Below are 18,519 nucleotides of genomic sequence, written 5' to 3'. Positions count from 1 at the left end.
TGGCTATCTGTTCTACCTCCTCGACTGGATTTTTCATACGAGAGAAAAGCAATGCCATTTCTCTAATAAATCTTGAGAACGATTCGTCCGGTCTCTGAATTCGAGTCGCCAATTGAGCTTCTATTTCGCTTTCATAATTAAAGCTAAAATATTCCTGCAGTAGACTATACCTAAATGCAGTAAAATCTGTAAATTTCGACTTGAAATTAAACCATTTACGGGCGTCAGCAACTAAGGTATTTGGAATAACTTTCTCTAGCAATTCATTCATTGTCATATTTTTGCTCTTGGCAAAATCTGTCAATTCATCGAGGAAATCGAATGGATTCTCCGATACTTGTCCTGAGAACTTCGGTAATGGTAGTTGTATTTCATCCAAACTACTACATTTACAATTTTTGTGCTCATTATTTTCTTGATTCCCCTCTCTAAGCTTACGTATTTCCTCTACTATTTGGTCTATTCCTAGATCAACATCCGAATCTATCTCTAAAGCGGATTTTAACAAGTCTAATTCAATTACGTTCTCCATTTTCCTCCTACGTATGTTTCTCGGTTTCATTTAATTTCTATTCCGGACGAGAATTCCCCACTTTTGGAAGAAGAAAAAAAAAAGAAAAAAATCCTGTTCTTATCTCTTAATCTTCCAAGTATGAATATCAATTCCGTATAATTATCGATAACAACTAACAGCTCTCTAAATATTCATAATTTCCTATCTACGTCCTTACAATAGTACTTGCTCGTAAATGTCTAGGGTATTTGGCTCATATCGAAGAATATTAAATGAAATTTCGAGAAATTAAATAGGAGATTAATCGTTTATTTACAAAAGGAATACTCTAATTTAAAGGTAGGGTACTAACTTTAATTCAGGACGCCACTCCGCCCTATATACACTCTATCTTCCTTCTTACCCGTCCCCAATAACTAATGGAGAAAGGAAGTATATTAATCTAACCTCTAGAAATCCTAATTTCCTTATTAATCAAATTACTCTCTATTATAGCAGGGACCTGTGGAAAATACGGTTTACAGAATTGAGTAACTCCTGGACCGTACTCCTTGCTTTTAAAGACGGGACCTTGACTCAAAGGTCACTGTCTTGCCTAAACCTGTCTCTGGGACTCCAAGTTAAGTCCACAAAAGGATTCTATCTAGCTTAAGCAAATAATTATATAGGATAGGTTGGTATTAGGGATAGGATGTCAGCCTTTATTCATGGCTCTAACTAACTTTCCTTACACTCAAGGAAATAAAGGAATTTGGTTAGTCACTCACTCTAACACTCTCTTAAATGAAAGTTGCAGTGAGAAAATCTCTAAACTCTTACAGCACCTAAATATGCTATAATTACATAAACAGGGATCGAACCCAAACGCATTTGGATTTCAAATTAAATGTCCCCCCACCATTAGGACGGAACCAAAACCTCGAGTCTATACGTGCGTCACTCACCTCCGCCATAGACCCTTAGGAAGCTTAAATACTCCCATTCTAAACAAGCAATAGTAATCCAATAGCCTCTGTTATAGGCGTAGGATTAAGCATCTAAAATAACAACTTATTTCCTAACTCCCTATCATTTGTATATCCTATCTCACGTCCAAAGCTCAACTGCTTAAGCGGGCATATGTAATGTAGTAGAATCACTATTCTGACTACATACAGTAACTAACTAGAGGGGCTCTCTCCAAACTGCACTATTCACTTCCAGTGCACCGGACTGGCTGGCCAAGATCCTACATTCAGGAATCCTCAAAACGCACAGCCACGAAGATAGGGGAGGCAGCCTTTTTATACGTTTTGGCCTGCTAAAAAAAGCAACAAAAATTCTTTTGAAAGCTTTTTAGCGCCAACTTCTCAAATGGAAAATTCCCAGTAAGGGAGACTGAAATACAATAGATTTAGCAGCTAGCCTCCTCGACAGGCTTCTCAAAGAAAAAAGTTAGCATGGAAAAAGCAACGATAGCACTAGCTAAACTGTAAATAATAATATGGTTAATTCTTAAATAATAGGGGATGATGCTCTAATATATATATACATAAACATACAACATAAATTGAATAAATATTTCCTTACACTAATAATAATAAAATAAATGAATAGATATATATACCAATAAATTAATATACTCCAGGCCTGGATTTCTAACTTATAAATAAACACAATTATTAAATAGAGCAATATTTAAATTATATCATTTATATTTGAATCTAATATCAGCAAGGTCGCAAGACGTACCTTGCAACAGATTGTAGATGCTAACGTTGAATTTAAAATATTTCTTAATTCCTAATCCCAGTTGCTTAACATCCAATAATTGTGTGTCGCGTCTCTGACAAGACTTGGAAATTTTGAAGAAATTATTTTTTTAATAATTAGGAAAGCAATCTGAATCTCTCTGAATTGGCCATAATGTATTATCTCTAGATTTTTTGCGAGGTAATGATCAAGACACACCTCATTAATCACTGGCTGTAACACAAGCGTTTGGTATCGTGTACAAACATTAAAATAATATAATAATAATATAATAATAATAACCTTCATTTCTTTATATCTAGTGATACAGCCGATATTTATTTATTTGTATTTTTTTTTTAAATAAAACAACTTTGCATTTGTCACATAATGTTCGGTCAATACCTGGAACTTCTAGTTCCAACCGAGATTGAACTTTTCCACCATTGGTGATATTTTGACCAAGTAATGTTAGTGGTGAATACCTTTAATAATATTCAGATATATTATTAGAACTACTTGAGATTGTAGTTTCTTTAAAAACAAAATATAAGAATAGAAGTAAAAATAGGAGCCGGAAGACGATATCTTTTAATTGTTGTGGTCTTTGTTTATCTTCTAAAGATAAAGGTTAAATGAAAAATGTCATTGAATGAAAACATAGGCGAGGACAATTTCTCTCTTACTACTATTCAAGATGAGAATATTGTAGACCCAGAGCTGCTGGCTATTGTAGAAGCATTTCCAAAAAGACCTTTGGAGTCCGTTTGTTCCGTTTGCGGCTCTGATGAAGAGATTTTTACTGACAGAGGAAAGGAAGAAAGTGCTATTCTCTCAGAGCCATCTTCGTATGCAGTTGAGAGAAACAGAGCTTTGTGGAGTAAAGCTTTTTGTACCAGTAAGTGTACTTTAAAAACATTATTACGAACAGTATTAACTTTGCCTCTATCTTAAATTTAGTATTGTTTTTGTCAATTTATCACATCAGCTTCTAGTTGTAGAACAGTTTTAACATTACATTTGTAAAGATGTAAAATTTTTACTCAGTGAACAGTGGTGGATCCAGAAGGGAAGAAGAGGGCGCGGTGGCTCAATGGTAGAGCGTTGACCTCCGGTGTTTGGGGTCCCTGGTTCGATCCCAGCTCGCGCCGTGTGGACTTTGTGGTGGACAAATACCGTGCTCGTGGGTTTTCTCGGGGTTCTCCCGTTTCCTCCCACTTTCTTCATTTCATTCATTTCTCGTAATCGCCGTCCCCTTTAGAATAACCGGCATAACCGTGGGACGTAAAACTGAAAGATTTCATTTCATTTTTCCAGAAGGGAAGAGGGCCCCCATCTCCAGGGAGAATATAGTTCTTTTTGTCTTATTTCAACGAGACTATCTGAAAACAGTAAAATTTTTTTGTCAATATATTAGCATACTAACAACCTGCCCTGGCACTATTGCTACTACCAACTAGGTAATATCCCGGAGTATTACAGCTGGCAATATTTTGCGCCCTTTCAGACCTTTCCATCACATAACTGAAAACATTCCGTGCATACATCTAAAAAAACATATGCTTGCCCCGTTCCTTTTTAATTCGAAGAAACAAAATCCGTATAAAATGCTCATAATCACTTCTTCTCTTGAAGACCTATAAAATTAGGGTTAACAAATTTCTGCTATTCCAATGCGGGCCATTTTGATGGAAATATATTCGGAATTTAATCAGTTATATTTTCTTTATGTTAATTTTCCGGTAGTTTTTTGAACTATGATGAAAAGATGAAGACGATGCAGCGTATACGGGTGGGGTTTAACAAGGTCATTAAACGGTTGTTGTAAAACAAACTTATATTTCATGAAGGGTTCAAATGATTACAGTTAACACGAATCTGTATATTTTGTATTTTACATCTAAACTCTAATTTTTGTAGTTATATAATGTACATACTATCTTACTAGAATAGGCAGTAATCCCAACAATGGGAAACTGTAGGCCAGCCAACCATCGTTGTTGGCTTTACATTCTACTAGCCTGTTTTGCGGAGCATTTCTCAACCAATTTAGTTGCCAGTGTAATTTGAACGAAAAAGTAAAATTGCAATTGGAAGTGTGAAGTCAAAACAATTGGATAAATGGCGACAAAATGTTGGTTACCCAACAGGTACTTTTAACAACGTTGGGCCAACAAATTTGTCAACTTTATCAATTTCACAACTATGCCGACCATTAGCCAACCAAGTGTACTGCTGTGGCATATTTATAATGCATACAATTTCTAATCCTGGGTTATACATATGGTGCCGTGATGCATTAGTATTTAGTTGTTTGTTATGTTTTTTTTACGACTAATGCTCATTGCACCTCCAAATAACCACGTTCAAGTCTCTTGGAAGAATGTATTGTTGTTATTCCGTAACAGCCTTTGCAAAAATTGCGAAGCGTAACGCAAATACAAAACATTCACAAAATGAATTATTACATATGATTTTAAACTAAAACAATACTTTTGGGTTTCGTTGACACAAACCATATACTCGTGCTGGAAAAGGACGTTGAGTTCCAAGAAAACAAACAGGCATACAATTTACGTTAGAAGTGGATGATTAATCAGTAATAATAATGGTCAGGCGAATAGAAGAGAATTGCACTCCCAAAAGCTTTGCGCCAAATATTACTTATCAATAATAATATTCCAAATATTTTAGTTGGACCAAGAAATATTTACTACTGGAGATTGTTAGTAAGTTATGTTTTTGTTTGAGATTGAGTAACGATTTCTTATTAAACCAAAGTGCATATGTTCTTTATTAATAGAAGTGTTTGAGAAAACTAATAAGAATTCCGTGATAAAAGTGGAACCCGCTGTGCTAAGGATAAACTTTGAAGATGATCTGGAGCCTGTTACAGAGAGATTACTCGTTTACAATACTTCAAGATTATCACAGAAGGTCTACATTCTTCCGCCCCTCAGCGTTTATTTTGATGCCAAATACGAAGCAAAGGTAAGTATTTTATAATTCTATTCCTTGACAGATTCTTCTGCATTTCACTACGCAGAAGTAATCATAACACCGAAACAATAACTATAACACTGAGTTAAAAATAACTGATGTTTTAGCATAATTAAAACACCCTCTTGTAGTCTGTATTTAGACGAGTTATCTCTAGTAAAAATATTTTCTCCTTCTTCTAAGTTTTTTTTTTTTCAGTTAGCTGCGGTCGGCTTTTCGAATCACTGTTTTCGACAAATTTCTATCTTGTGTCTATCCGCTGTGACACTACACCGTACCATATCGTTCTTAATACAATCTCACAACTTCTTTATTGGATTTATTTTGATTTTATTTTATTTAAGAACACAACAGGTAATGCTACCCAATTACAGTGATCACATCAGAGTTACATAGAATAGTTGTAATATATTTGCGAAATCTACCCTGACTCATACCTTGTATATCCAGAACATTTTTACATTTACTCTGTTGTACACAGAATCCGTCCTTCACGTTGGTGACTGTTTTATTGCATTTGTTCGAGATTTCTTACAATGAAAGAAATATCTATTGTTCACATGTATGTTTCCATTGGGTACCCTGAGATGAAAGGCAAAGACCAAATCCTTACTATTTAATTTGTTATTTAAATATTTTGTACAAGAATATAATGTCATTTAACACCCTTCTGTGATTGAGAGACAGTGTGAAAATTTTCATTAAGTGAAGTACTATTATCATATTTAGGGAAGATGCCTATTCTCTTGTATAGCAAAAACCGCAGAAATTTATTTCGAACTCTTTCTATTCTAATAGAGTCTTTCCGGAGTTCCATATAATAGATGCGTATTCTAAGTTTGATCTAACAAATGAAAAATATAATTTCAGTAAAGCATTCGACTTATTAAATTCCCTTCCCATTCTCAAAATAAATCCAAGATTCCTGTTTGCCTCATTTACAATTTGATTTATATGATGCTCAAACGATAGTTTGTTATCATATATTACACTCAGATCTTTGACAGTTTGTTCCCCTTTATATGTTTGCCATCTATCTTATATTGGAATTTAAGAACATTCCGCATCTTAGTGAAATACATGGTTTTGTATTTATCTGTATTTATGCTTAACAAATTGCACTTGCACCACTCATTTACTGTGTCTAGATCTTCCTGCAAACTAACATAGTCCTGTGTTGTTATAATTCTCCTATATAATTTTAGATCATCTGAATAGAGTAGTTTATGTGAGGTTTTAATACAATTAGGAAGGTTATTAATGAATATTATAAAAAGTAAAGGCCCTAAATTAGATCCTTGTGGGACTCCAGAAAATTGAATGTATTCGAATGATCTACAGAATTTATAAACCACATATTGTTTTCTGTCCATCAAATATGACTTCATAAGAGCAATTAACTGATCAGAAAAGTTGAGAAATTTAAGTTTATTCACTAACAACGAGTGGTTTATCTTATCAAACGCTTTCGCAACATCTGTATAAATTACGTCTATTTGATCATTACTCTTCAACGTATCAACTATATGATCAGTGAAGACAGTGAGGTTTATTACGGTGGATCTGCCAGGAGAGAATCCATGTTGATAATCTGATATTATTGGTTTAGTGTGATTTTCAATGCGCCTATAAATTATACTTTCAAATATCTTTGCAAACGAGCTTAGAATAGAAACCAGCCTATAATTCTGAATTTTCTTACTGTCATTATTCTAGGGCAAACTTTTGTAAGTTTCCATTTTGCTGGAAACGTGCTGGTTTGGAGTATTTGGTTAAATAGCATGTGTAGACGTAATAACAAGCTCTCTTCGCAAGCTTTTATTATATATGAGGGTACATCATCGATTCCTATCGACACACTTTCATTTTAGTTTCCTGATTTCTTTGACCGGCCTTGCGCTCGTATCCCATTCACTTCTATAGCATCCAGTTGATGAACTATGTATATTGAAGATCCTCTTACATACTCAAACATGGTCAAAACATCTTAAGGAAGCACTCCCATCTCTTTCCCTTTTATTCTAGTTTATTCATCTAAAACTACTGAAACACGTGTTTAATTATATGAGATTTAAAACTCAGAAAACCAAATTTCATGTTTCTAATTCTAAAAGATTTCCGCGTGCTATATACACTCTTCGTCCATCCTCTTTCTCTTTTTTTCCACTATTTTAAGGCAAATATCAAAAAGCGCTGAAACACATGTTTCATTATTTTATAAACCAATTCAAATACCAAATTTCATGTCTCTAACGTTAAAAGATTCTGGAATATGCCATCTTATTATAATGATTGTACTCCTACCTCTTTTACTCGTTCACCCCATCCACCCCATGTAGGTCAAATACACATATCCACAAGTATATATACACAAGTATATAAAAAACTCTTAAACATGTATCTTAATCCCAATTCTAAAGTAAAATAGTTTTATTTTGTAATAGTATGTTAAGCAAAATAAAATAAACCATTACCGTTATATGTTTGCAGGCTTGTACTTTGCACTATTTCCTTTTCAGGGATGGATAACGTCTGGTGCGTATCTGGAAGTGAATGTGACGTGTTATCCAAAGGAACTTCGTGACTACAAGGACTTCTTGAGAATTGTTTCTGCTGGCGATTATAATCTGATGGTTCCTCTGGAGGCTGCCCCGTCTCTGACAAAGCAAGATCTTCCTTCATCCATAGATTTTGGAACGGTGGGCCTTGGAGACAGGTCAGAAAATTACGAAGTTTGTCTTTTTTTTACTCCTACATCCCTCAACTTCTGTTTTGCTTGGTCCAATTCTAATCTTTAAGAGGCAGCAAAGAGTGGCTACAACAATTATGAATTAAAACCGTACATTTAACATGGACCATAAACATTTACATAGGCTGTCAATGAACGATACTGATATGCTATAAGAGATTCTTCCTCACATCGAAATAAGAAAAAACGAGTTCATGTGGGTATGTGGGGAAAACTGCCCCGGTTATCCGTTCGGTACTACGGTTATCCGAAGCTTGAAAGAATACATCCCAGCCCAGATTATTGTGAACACGAGGAACCACGGAGCTGGTTGTTACTAACATTTCCGACTCATTCCATGCTTACTGTTCTCAAAGCTTACTTTCTGCCTACTTCGGATCCTCCTCTAAATCTGTTCATATCTGTAAATTATATTGAGAGCATGTCTGGGAATTACGTCCTGTGATGAATTCCTTGTGCATCATTACATATTTCTGAAGTATGTCGTAAGTAGGTGTGGGATGGGGATTCTGCGCCACCTCATCATTTCCAATAACAATCTAGCACACCATCAATAATAATAGCGCACTCCTAATAACAATAGCGCATCCCCCTACCTCCAAATAACTTCTAAACTACCCCTAATAATTTCTACCTCACTCCCTATTTCCCAAATAACTTCTATCACCATATCAAATAACTTCTATCTAACTCATAATAACTTCTAATGCATTCTATCACTAAATCTAGTTACAAAAAATCACTAAATCTGGTTACAAAAAAGTCACTAAATCTAGTTACAAAATCACTAAATTTAGTTACAAAATCACTAAATCTAGTTACAAAATCTAGTTATCACCGGTTTTGACTTCAAAAATCACTAAATTTAGTTACAAAATCTGGTTATAGCCGGTTTTGATTTTAAAAATTACTAAATTTGGTTATAAAAATCACTAAATCTAGTTACAAAAACAAAAAAAATCACTAAATCTAACAACATTTAACAAGAATGAACAATTGCATTTTAAACTCTGATACATACTCTTTTAAATGCCGTTTGAATTATCAAAATCGGATAAAAAATAACGAATTTAGCATTTTGCCGCCTGTATTTATACAACCCAACACAGCACAGAAGGTTTGTCCACACACACATTTACAATTGAGTTTGCTTGAGAGAAGGAATAGCATATATGTACATGAGATTTACGATAATTCTCCTTCTTTCTTTCTTAGCATGGGAACGTGACTTGCTTACATCATCATACACTCATCCACACTCACATTCTCTTCAGTCAACCGGAGCAGCAACAACATTTTTTTTTTTTTAGTAGTCAAGCAGTATATGGAAAGTGTAATAATAACAACACCAAAACTGTCACGTCACGTTAGCTAGTCACGTTATGCAGTTACAATTTTCTCTCTCTTCACAGTCGAAAAATTTTTAAACTTTTTTAAACTTCTTAGTTGTAACGTGATGATTTTTACTTTCACGTGACAAACAGGGTTGGAAACTAATTCTTTTTAACATATTTTTCCAGAATTGTTAAAATTATGAATTAAGCTCTGAAACTATTACAAATGAACTAGTACCAAATAAGGTAAATATGATAATTTTTTGGAAACGATAACCAACCCTGTTTTAATGGCGTACTCGAGGGATGTTATTTTTTTAAGTCGTTATAACTTTGTTGTTTATTAACCGATTTTCAAAATTCAAACGACAAATAAATACTAATAACATAACCAATTTTCCAAAATGCATAAATGGTTGCATAACCCAAAGGATACTTTTCCCTTTTTCAATATCTCCACAAAATTTCAACAAATCGAAAAAATAAAAATACTATCATAATTAGAATAAAATTTAAAGACTTTTTTAAAGAATAACATTTTCCCGAAAACTCAAAAATAAACCCGTAAAAAATTCCCGAAATTTTGAACTTGCTATAACATCGTCAAATATTAACCGATTTTCAAAATTCAAACGGTAAATGGTTTCTATTTTTTATAATTTTTTTCTAACGCGTTACTGGTTGCCTATGTCTAAGGATAAAATTACAAAAACAACTTTTATGACTTAAAAATATAAATTTTATCTAAAACTAAACTATACATAAAAGTTAATTAAATTTACCTAAAACTAAACTATACATAAAAGTTAATTAAATATGACCTAAAACTAAACTACACCACACATAAAAGTTAATTAAATTTACCTAAAACTAAACTATACATAAAAGTTAATTAAATATGACCTAAAATTAAACTAAACTATACATAAAAGTTAATTAAATTTTATCTAAAACTAAACTATACATAAAAGTTAATTAAATTTACCTAAAACTAAACTATACATAAAAGTTAATTAAATTTACCTAAAACTAAACTATACATAAAAGTTAATTAAATATGACCTAAAACTAAACTACACCACACATAAAAGTTAATTAAATTTACCTAAAACTAAACTATACATAAAAGTTAATTAAATTTACCTAAAACTAAACTATACATAAAAGTTAATTAAATTTTATCTAAAACTAAACTATACATAAAAGTTAATTAAATATGACCTAAAACTAAACTACACATAAATACATTTTAACTATATCTTATAATGCCCCCAAGCTAATGTACTTATACCACCCTCTAGTATATATCTTTTATCATCATTCGAATCTAAAGCTAATTTATTTACAGCTATGGTATACACATCATGCTTACAACTTCGAATTAGATTTATATTTTTGTATGTTTTCACATCATTGAATAGGGTTTGCTTATAATCATCAAATTGTAACTCTTTTGATACTACACATTTTGTTATTCCTTTTGCTTTTTTCTTCTCTTTATTTTCAACTTTAAAGGCATACATCTTTGATCTTAACCCAATAAATTCTGTCATTATTTTACCATTGTTTTCATCCTTCATCTTTCCTAATACTTTTTTGTTTACTAATGGTATTCCATATTGATTATCCTTTCCATATTCACTTGTATCAAATAAATCAACCATTTCTTTTAAGTCTGTAGAAATCATCTGTATTAATTTCATATATAAAACTATCAGTATCCATATAACATAACCCTATATCAATATCATATTTAGGTTTCATAATGTTGTAATGGAAGTCATACATTAATAGTTTTGACAAATCTAGCACACTCATACCAACATATATAGGTTTGTTGAAGGTCAATTTTTCTTTTTTCATATGTATCGCACACAAATCTTCAGTAAATATTGTTCTATAATCAAAGTTCGGTTTCGCTATTAACTTTTCCACCCTCATTGGATCACATTCTAAAGTAATTGATGGCCTCTTTCTAATGTTTTCCATTGTTTTACCAAATACACTATTATTCATTAACTTGTAAAAATCTTTCTCGAAATTATTCTTAGCTTGTGTTCTCATATTTGTATTTAGATCAATATATTCCTTTAACCAGTTTGATTGCTTGAACTCTAATACTCGGTGAATTTTCTTTAATATCATTCCAAGTGACATATATAATTTTAAATTTCTATAGTGAATAACATATCTTTCTTTATTGTAAAGCGTTGTTAATAATTTTGATTGTTTCGATCCTGGCGGGCACATATTTTCTGGAGCTAATGGTAGATCTGTATGTTTATCATGTAAGTATTCTGGATATTCTAAATCAACTTCTAATATGTAACCAGTTTCTGAATTATCTGGAATATTCATTATGTTTATGTAAGGTTGAACCCATTTAAAGTCTTTGTAAGGCATGTATTGACTCATTGCCCATCCGTATAAATTATTTGCATCTAGATAAGCTAAATACTTTGAAGGTTCGTCTTTGTTATAACTTTTCATATACTTATTATTTGCTTTTACATACCTCTTACTACATTGTGAAATTCCACCTCTTACACCTTTTTCAATCATTAATATTTTGTCATAGTCAGTTAACATTTCTAGTTCGATTTTAGTCACCTTTAACATTGAATCCCATGATAAACCAGGAGCAGTGAAATACCAAGCAGGATCTAAACCATATGCCTTTAAACATACATCTCTAAAATTTTCAAGCCTTCGGTGCGAGCGGTCCCGGGTTCGATTCCCGGTGGAGTCACTCGGTCGAAAAAGTGTAACAGCTTTTTCAGGCCAGCCACCCTGAATGAGGTTTTCCTGGGTTTTCCTCATTCACACCAGGCAAATGCCGGGGTGGTACCTAACTTATAGGTCCCAGGCCGCTTCCTTCCTTTCCCAATCCTTTCTTCCTTCCCTTTCCCCGGATTGTGTGCTCGCCGAGGGACGTCATCCCTCAAATCGTGAAGGGCTAAATGGCCTTAGATGCCGACAGCCCACAAATCTAAAATCCCTAAATCCTCTAAAATTTTCAAATACATCGGCTAATATTAATACATCTGTCCTGTTATAAAGTTCTGTATATTCACCTAGATTTTTAATATTGAATGACTTCCAAACATTTTTCGCATGCTCATAATCTTCATCACTGATGTGGGTGTTAGTAAGTTTATTAAAGAACATTTCTTTTGAAGGTAGTTTTGTTTCTTCTAATCTTTCAATTGAGTCAATATAATCATATGGGTACACACCTTTTTTAATTACTAAATCTAATAAATCATAAGTGAAATACTTTGACGTTTCTCTATATTGTTCTTTTGTAAGGTTATTTGCTAGTTCTGCTAAACCCCTTGACATAAACCTAAATGAATCTAGAAATCGTAAATTAATTCCATTCTTTTTATCAACCTTCACATATTTCGAGTATGTTATATATTTTTCTTCATTGTTTGCAATTAGTTTTATTTCATTCTTATCATAAGCAAGTTCTTTAACAAATAGGTGAGTATCATAACCACTTAAATTGTGAATAAATACTGGAATGAAATTAGGATTTCGATAGCTTAAATTACAATAACTGTGAGCTGCACCTCTAAACTTTCCAGTTAAATGATCATGATCTCTTACTTTTGCTTTATTTATATTTATATTTTTCAAACATTTACCTAATTCATGTTTCCATTCTTCTAATTTTTCAACCATGCTATCATTATTTTTAGCGAATTTTATTTTCTTATTTAACACATTTATTTGTTTTTCAATTGCGGGTGGTAAATCATTCAAGTTTTTCTCACATATATGACAACTATTGGAATTATTATATAACTCTTCCTCATCTTTAGTTAGGTTATTCATTTCAACTCTTTTGTTATATATTTTCTTTATTTCTATTGCTTCTTGTTTTAACTTCTCCACAAACACCTTTGCAGCATCTAAACCAATATAACAAACAGGCCTTTTATACACACCATTTGAGTATTTGATGTAATAACAGAAACTCATTGGTAAATGCTTTTGATACTTCACAGTTTTAGAACAATTATGGTCTACTTCAATTTTACATAACAAGCATTCAAAATCGGCATATATCGCAAATGGTACCCTTAATGATCTATTATAATTTTGGAACTGTATTTGATTGTCATATGGTTTTGGAAGTTCTATTCTAACAGATTCATGCTCCTTACAATATAGTTCATGTTCTTGTAATTGTATCTCATTTCTAAAATGTCTTGTTAAACACCTATCACAAAAGTATAATTTTTCCTTATGCTTTGTTACTTGACTTCTTATTAATCTTGATAAATTCATTATCCAACAAAAGTGATCATTATTTTCATCTTTTACATATAATAAATTGATGTGTTTATCCTGCTTATTTTTTGTGATTTGAAGTGGGTATATATTATATTCATCATCATAGGTATACACGTTAATGGATATGTTACTTCTTTTTTCAAATTTTACTATATCTTTTAATTGTACAGGAAATTCAATACCCTTACAATATTTCTCTTGTAATTCATCCACAATTTCTGTATAGTTTGAAGGCCGTTGAGGATGTGATTGGTAATCTATAGGTTTTAAATAACATGCAATAGAATATAAGAAACATTTATTATCTTTATTTTGAACATTAATCACTGCTTTTTTATTTTTAATTGGTTTAGGAAGGTCAATATAGGAAGAAGCTCGTAATGGTACATATTTATTTAATCTGATTTCTAAATATTTAATTTGATGTAATGACCATCCTGAACCTCTTCCTTGAAATTCCTCCATCTCTCTACATAGTTTTTGTTTAGCATTGGTTATATATTCATCTAAGTCAGTTGATTGTAATATTCTTTCATTCATAGTTTTAAAATTGCGTTCTTGTACTTCTTTATCTTTAATATAATCACAAATGAATACAAGGTTCACTTTTAATGGATGGTGCTTTAATTCTTCCTTGATTTTGTTAATAACTACTTTCCCACTTATATTTAAAAACTTCACTGGATCTTTATATCCTCCTATGTTTTCAATTGTGATAGTTTGTAATCGTTTCTGTATTGCTGTTTCCTTTGTTTCTACTTTAATTGGTATTCGCTGAGGTTTGGATTCTTCAAAAACTTCTTCTTTAAATGGAAATATGTTTCTAATTTGTGATCTGTTTTGTTCATCTTCATATTTTATAATACGGTCAATAAGTTCAGCCTTTCTTAATTTAGAATAACCTTTTATCCCCTTCCTTTTACAATGGTTTTTTAGTTCATCAACTTTCATTGTGTATATAACTTTCAATTCATCTGGTTCATTTTGGTATTGTTCGATTTTTTTGATTAATTCACTCTTATTTAAATAACTATAGCCGCGGATTTTCTTGACTTTACATATTTGTTTTAGTTTTGTAATTGACATCTCCTTCATCTCCTCACCAGTAAAATTAACATTATTCATACTCATTTTATATGGAAAAACACTGTATCATAATTTTATATTCACTAAATTTTTTAATTCATTTTCATAATATTTTTATACCAACATTAGCAACTTATTTTTCTAATACAGCTGTTAATGTCGACATAAAAAATGATACAGTGTTTTTCCATATAATAACACACCTTATATGAAAAAACACTGTATCGTTTTTTTTATATTCACCAGATTTTAAAATTCATTTTCATAATATTTTTCATGTTTAAACAAATTAAATTACATTACAACATTTATAATATTATATTATTTTTATTTATTTAATTATTATGCAAATTATTAAACCCTAACCATTTAATAAACTCTAATTATTTAATTATTATGCAAATTATTTATTTAATTATTATGCAAATTATTAATTTAATTATTATGCAAATTATTTATTTAATTATTAATGCAAATTATTTATTTAATTATTATGCAAATTATTAAACCCTAACCATTTAATAAACACTTTATTACCTTTTATGAAAATATTTATAAAAGTTAAACACATTAAATTACACTGCAACATTTATAATATTATATTATGTAAATTATTAAACCCTAACCATTTAATAAACCCTAATTATTTAATTATTATGTAAATTATTAAACCCTAACCATTTAATAAACCCTAATTATTTAATTATTATGTAAATTATTAAACCCTAACCATTTAATAAACCCTAATTATTTAATAAACACTTTATTACCTTTTATGAAATAATATTTATAATATTATATTACTTTTATTTATTTAATTATTATACAAATTATTAAATCCTAACCATTTAATAAACACTTTATTACCTTTTATGAAATAGCCATAAAAGATAAAATTTATAATATTATATTACTTTTATTTAATTAACTATTATGCAAATTATTAAACCCTAACCATTTAATAAACACTAACCATTTAATAAACAATTTATACCTTTTATGAAATAATCATAAAAGATAACATTTATAATATATTACTTTTATTTATTTAATTATTATGCAAATTATTAAACCCTAACCATTTAATAAACTATTTATACCTTTTATGAAATAATCATAAAATATAACATTTATAATATTACATTACTTTTATCTATCCAACTATTATGTGAATCATCAAACCCTAACCATTTAACAAACACTTTATTACCTTTCTTTCTCAATATTTTTTCAACCAAATACTCATCCTTATATTTAGTTTTCAATAATTCTGGTTCATAAAATCTTCCTTTAACTTCTTCATTGTTTAAATCTTTAATTTTATATGTTGGTGGATTAGATGGTATAACCTCGTTAATAACAAACACTTCTGCTGACCAATTTGGTGTATAACCTTTGTCAAACAATCCTTTAATTTTACTTATACGAACATGATCACCTAATTTGTATTTAGGTTTAACACGTTTATATTCTTTCTTATACACTTTATTCAATATCACATGCTCATTTTTCTTATTCACTTCTACAGGTTTCACACCAATTGTTCTATGTACTTTGTTATTATATTCATCAACTAAACCTTGCAATATTTTTAACCACTTATAATTACCTTGAACAATAAATTTTTTCCACATATTTTGTTTAAGTGTTTTGTTAAACCTTTCAACAACAGAAGCTTTTTTACCACTATATGTTGAGTAATGATTGATATTGTTTTTTCCCATCAAATCTTCAAATTCTTTATTATAAAACTCTTTACCTTGATCAGTTTGTAAGTTATTAGGTTTTCTTACTTTTAACACTGATTCAAATGCTTCTGTAACATTTTTACCACTCTTATCTTTAACAGGAACAGCAAATGCATATTTTGAAAACACATCTATAATCGTTAGCAAATACTTATACCCTTTATTTAATTTTGAAACACCTTTTAACACACCACTATCCATTTCCACAAGATCTGCTTGCCATAAATCATCTATACCTTTAACAATAACACTTAACCTAGGATAATTTTTTCTAGATGGTTTATGAATTTCTTCTATAATGTCTTCTCTAATACCTTCACCTTCATATAGTCAATCGGGGTTTTTAATGAATTGGGATTTATTAGTACCACATACAACACATATACCTTTCTTAACATATCTCCCATTCTTTGTCTTTTCTATTCTAATGTTATCTATTTTTGTATCTGTTGATTTCTTACACTTAACACAATACATCATACTATTTATTATATGGAAAATTATTAACCTCAATCTATAATTGAAACACTATATCAACTAACATCATTCTAAAAATCAACCTAATTCAAACTATAATTCAACTAACAATATAATTCTAAAGATTAGCCTAATTCAAACTATAATTTAAGCATATGTTTTTTTGATGCTGTTGTCGATATTTGATGATTAATACTATAATTAACGGGTGTTGATATTTGATGATTAATACTATAATTAACAGGTGTCGGTATTTGATGATTAATACTATAATTAATGCTGTTGTTGATTAATACTATAATTGATCATGAACTTCAATCTATAATTCAATCTATAATCAATCTATATAATAACTTCTACAATTCAAACACTGTTCATCTATATAATTTAATCAATATAACATTCTATAACTTAATCTATAATTCAATCTATAATCAATCTATATAATAACTTCTACAATTCAAACACTGTTCATCTATATAATTTAATCAATATAACATTCTATAACTTAATCTATAATTCGAACAATAATTCAATCTATATAACAATTTATAATTCATCTGTATAATTCAATTTAGAATGTTGTTATATAGATTGAATTAGAATGTTATTATATAGATTGAATACAGCAAATGGTTTTATGAAAGTTCTCTTTCTATATACATAATAACTTGCAATGGTTGCCCTTCTTCCATAGCTGAATTCTTATTTGCTTGAAACATAATTATATCACCCTTTTTAATGTTTACAGGTAAATTTTCAATCAAAGTATCACCTAAATATATCTCTAGAAAGTATTTATCCAAACTTAATTCCATGTGCATTATTTTCCCATTATATAGAAATTTGTAACCATTAGAGAGATTAAATATTCTAAAGATTGGTTCCTTAACATTTTTAACTCTCAATCGACATATTAGGGGTATAGTTTCTTTCTGCATAATCAATTTAGTAGTATCCATCCTAATCTTTTGAAAATCATCTTTCTTTATATATGTGTCTTGTAATGTTTTTAATACATCTTCAAATTTGTTTCTATCACCTTCCAATTGACTATTAACATTACTATTTATTAAATCTAGCTGTTGTAAAGTTACTACATCATGTTGGTCAATTGCATCACTTACATTAACAAGTCTTTTGTTTTTGAAATCAACCCATGTTATATTTGATGTAAAAACTTCACTTACATGATTGAGGTTTGTAGTCCTCCTTTTAGTATTACCAAAGATGTCCATATTTATTATATAACAATTCAAATTATTTAATAGCAAGTAAAACAGTTATACGAGCTCCACCAAAATCAATCAAATCACCATTTTCATCTTTAATTGAAACTTTAAAATTATTAAATTTATTGTGATGTATTGGGAAAAATATCTTTTCATTAGGTTCATATATAATTGGTTCTCTAAACTCTGCATTTGTTCTAAATGTTGCAATTAAGTCTGTTTCGTTGTGTGTTGTATCATTGTGTTTTAAAATCATACCTTCTGCTAAATCACAGTGAATATTTATAGTATCAAACGGATGAAACCTTGGTGGTTTATCTCCAATATGTTCTATGTTATTAGCCAA

General features: G+C 30.3%; 1 protein-coding gene across 1 annotated transcript in view; it reads left to right on the top strand.

Moving 5' to 3' along the window:
* The first annotated feature begins 2,872 nt into the window (after window positions 1-2,872).
* LOC145671997 (cilia- and flagella-associated protein 221-like) overlaps window positions 2,873-18,519 on the top strand; it is a 62,923-nt gene continuing 47,276 nt past the window's right edge. Inside the window, exons 1-3 of the mRNA XM_081741179.1 lie at window positions 2,873-3,143; window positions 5,049-5,236; window positions 7,765-7,961. Coding sequence (XP_081597305.1) covers window positions 2,888-3,143; window positions 5,049-5,236; window positions 7,765-7,961 — 641 coding nt within the window. The 5' untranslated portion in view covers window positions 2,873-2,887. The remainder of the gene's footprint in view (window positions 3,144-5,048; window positions 5,237-7,764; window positions 7,962-18,519) is intronic.

Source organism: Thermobia domestica, chromosome 15 (assembly GCF_964235325.1).
Source record: "Thermobia domestica chromosome 15, izTheDome1.hap1.1, whole genome shotgun sequence".
Taxonomy (NCBI): Eukaryota; Metazoa; Arthropoda; class Insecta; order Zygentoma; family Lepismatidae; genus Thermobia; species Thermobia domestica.
The sequence above is the reverse complement of the archived record's forward strand: the minus strand, read 5'-3'. Positions and strand labels throughout refer to the sequence as shown.